The sequence below is a fragment of the Aplysia californica genome, unplaced genomic scaffold, assembly GCF_000002075.1.
Source record: "Aplysia californica isolate F4 #8 unplaced genomic scaffold, AplCal3.0 scaffold00992, whole genome shotgun sequence".
Classification (NCBI taxonomy): Eukaryota; Metazoa; Mollusca; class Gastropoda; order Aplysiida; family Aplysiidae; genus Aplysia; species Aplysia californica.
In genome coordinates this window covers 122121-125290 of record NW_004798262.1, presented here as the reverse complement: position 1 = coordinate 125290, position 3170 = coordinate 122121, and the positions used below count along the sequence as shown (strand labels likewise).

At 41.5% G+C, this 3170-nt stretch overlaps 1 protein-coding gene across 1 annotated transcript in view; it reads left to right on the top strand.

Annotated features, from left to right (window-relative positions):
• The window catches only part of LOC106013556 (15-hydroxyprostaglandin dehydrogenase [NAD(+)]), a gene marked incomplete in the record, with an annotated part of 22688 nt that overhangs the window by 18523 nt on the left and 995 nt on the right, over positions 1-3170 (top strand). The window contains 1 exon segment of the mRNA XM_013089596.2: positions 1622-1767. Within this exon segment, the coding sequence (XP_012945050.1) occupies positions 1622-1767 (146 nt within the window).

Below are 3170 nucleotides of genomic sequence, written 5' to 3'. Positions count from 1 at the left end.
GAGAGAGAGAGAGAGAGAGAGAGAGAGAGAAGAGAGAGAGAGACTGACACACAGAGAGAGAGAGAGAGATAGAGAGAGAGAGAGAGAGAGAGAGACGCACAGACTCCTGTTTACTCATCGACAGCGCATTTAGTGAGGACTTAGATATTAAACATAATCAGCTTGTGTGTGAGTAAAACAGAGGAACATAGATCTATACATATACACGCACACACACTCACACACCCGCCCATGCGCGCGCACGCACACACACACACACACACACACACACACACACACACACATATACACACATATACACACATGTGCTCACACACACACATACACACACGTACAAACATACGCACGCACGCACACAGACACACTCGCACTCACACTCCTTTTTAGTAGAAGTGAGGAAAATTCCGACACACCAGTACTTTCCTATTTTGACATTTATTTTGACTTTTTTTGTCGTTTGGTGCAATAGTCCGATATGGAACTTTGTCGAACGTTCCCCACATACAATTATTTTAATGATAAAATACGACATATGATTTTGTCGGTTTATTGCACAAAGTGAGCAACAGTGCCACATAACGACAAAGGCATATCTTACCCGTTATTTCCTTTACCCTATCCGTACGTCGTGTTTTACGATCGTATCCTTACGACGTGGGGAACTCTGTGCCACCGCTTAACCCTATCCGTACGTCGTGTTTTACGATCGTATCCATACGACGTGGGGAACTCTGTGCCACCTCTTAACCCTATCCGTACGTCGTGTTTTACTATCGTATCCTTACGACGTGGGGAACTCTGTGCCACCTCTTAACCCTATCCGTACGTCGTGTTTTACGATCGTATCCATACGACGTGGGGAACTCTGTGCCACCACTTTCCAAAGAGGAAATTTACTCGTTAATCAGATCCGTACGTTTTGCATAGCAGTCTGTCAAAATGCTTTTTGAGGAAATACTGAAAGTTTCTAAGAGATCTTCGCGCTAAAAGTATTCTAAAATGTGAAGAATACAACCCTAGGGGTACAAAATGACCCCCAGGGCGTACGGATAAGGGTTTAATTTGGCTGATTTGGCTTCAACCTGACATCGTCAATCGCAGAAAGCCATTTTGACTCTTGTGCAGAAGTCACGTCCTGCGCATCCCGCTACTTACAAAATTTTTGGCTCTCCAGAAAAATTGAAAAACGTCGCTTATCGGGTTGTTATTGGGCTCTAGTGGTCGAGAGGTTACAGTGTTTGCCTCTCGTGTAATAGATCCCGGGTTCGAATCCGGAAAGCGACCGAAAATAATGTTCTTCCCTCAAACTTTCTCCTTTCGCCTCCTTTCCTTCTCTCCAACAATGTTCTGTCGTCTGCTTTCGTCTCCACTTTCTGCCCACACCCCCTCACCTCCTTTGCCCCCCTCCTCTGGGCTGCTGACTCTTTCTGCAGCTTTTCTACTGCTACTTATTGCCTCCTAAGAGTCCGAGTAATTTAACGATATTGATAGAGCAGATAGAACATTATTGTTTTGTTTTCTGACCTCTTGGCCTTAGTAACTTAAAACTCTCCAAAATGTCAGATATGACTTTGTTATCTACTGTGATGATTTATTCTTCATTCTTCTTTTTTTCCATCAGAAAGACCCAACTCGTCCGGACCAAGGAATCGAATACGCAATGATCGCCCCCGATGCTGTCGATACACCAATGTTTCAGTCCGTGGACAGTAATCGAGTTCTTTTCTGGGACGAGTTGAAAGACGAAATGAAGAGGAGAATGATGAAGTAAGGACAAAGATAGTACATGACAAGAATGTCCACTCGGCCAAAAAAGTGTCCGCCAGAAGTTCGCTCTTTGCTTCAGATGGCGCTGCAGTCTGTTTTGAAGCTCTCTTTCGTTTCTCCAGAAGAAAATTAGAAATAGCACCTCCTTGTGTGCGCAGAAGGACTGCTGTTCATCAGCAGTTCGGGTTCGTTTAGTACGGAGTTTTAGGTGGGTTTTTTTCATTTTAATGACCTCTTGCCTTTCATTCTAAACTCAAATTAAACGAAGAAAACAGTCACCCTTTCCTCCGGAAGAGGTTTTTTTTGGTCAGCGCAACCATTCTAAAAAAGCGTTCTTCCGAAATTTGAATTCTTATTTATTCAAAAACTTGTTAGCTTCACTTTGATTTTTTTTTTACACAAGTAGGGTAACTCTGGTCGCAAAGAGTGCGCATTTGCAAAGAGGGCGCCACCGAATTTTGAGGACACTTTTGTTATTGGCTCAAAGAGAGGAGTGGACCCTCTTGTCATGAGGACTCTTTGGTAAGGAGCCGCTATGCGTGGTATCTTGGTGAAATGAGGCGCTCGTCAAAGAATAAGTGATATCGGAGAAACAGGCATTTTTCCGCCAGTTTGGCAATTTTTACCGAATTTTTGTTTTTTGACTAAAGACCTTTAAGGTCCATTTAAATACACATGTCTGGGTGGATTTTTACTGACAATTTATGTTGATTTAAGGCACAAAAATGTAAATTTGCCGTTTCTAATGACTCTCAAGCTTTGGAAGTTACCTGATTTTGGGAGCTATTTTCTCGCTTATTTTACCTCTAAAACAAGGCAAATCCCACCTCCTTCAATCGAAAATATCTCGACTTCTATTCATGATGTATGAGCCTTTTTTTTCTCCACATAAAGCAAGACAAATGAACAAGCCTTAAAGAATGATACCAATAACTCCACAATATGTCCAAAATTGACGAGCGCCTGATTCCACCGCGTCGGGACCCATAATAATATGTTTTCCACAAATTGGTCAATTTTCATCTTTTCTTTTTCTTTTTAATTTTTTTTTGGGGGGGGATGGGGGTGTTGTTGTAGTTGTTGTTGTTTTGTTTGGTTGTTTTTTAGTTTGTTTTTTGTTTGTTTGTTTGTTTGTTTGTTTGTTTATTTGCTCAACACCTTTTAGTGGGTGGTTGGAGGGAGCCACTTGTAGGTCCTACTTCTTTACTTTCCCCTCTGCTGTTTCTGTCTGTCTGTCTTATTTTTTCCAGCACTAAATTAATGACTATTAATATTTTGTCGATGTGCTCCTCTTTATTCAAACTCAAACAACACCTTTTGTGTCCATAAAATAAAATAAGAATATTTATGTGTGGTTTGTACTGAAAACAAAACAAAACAACAACTTGATCAACATCCCCCCC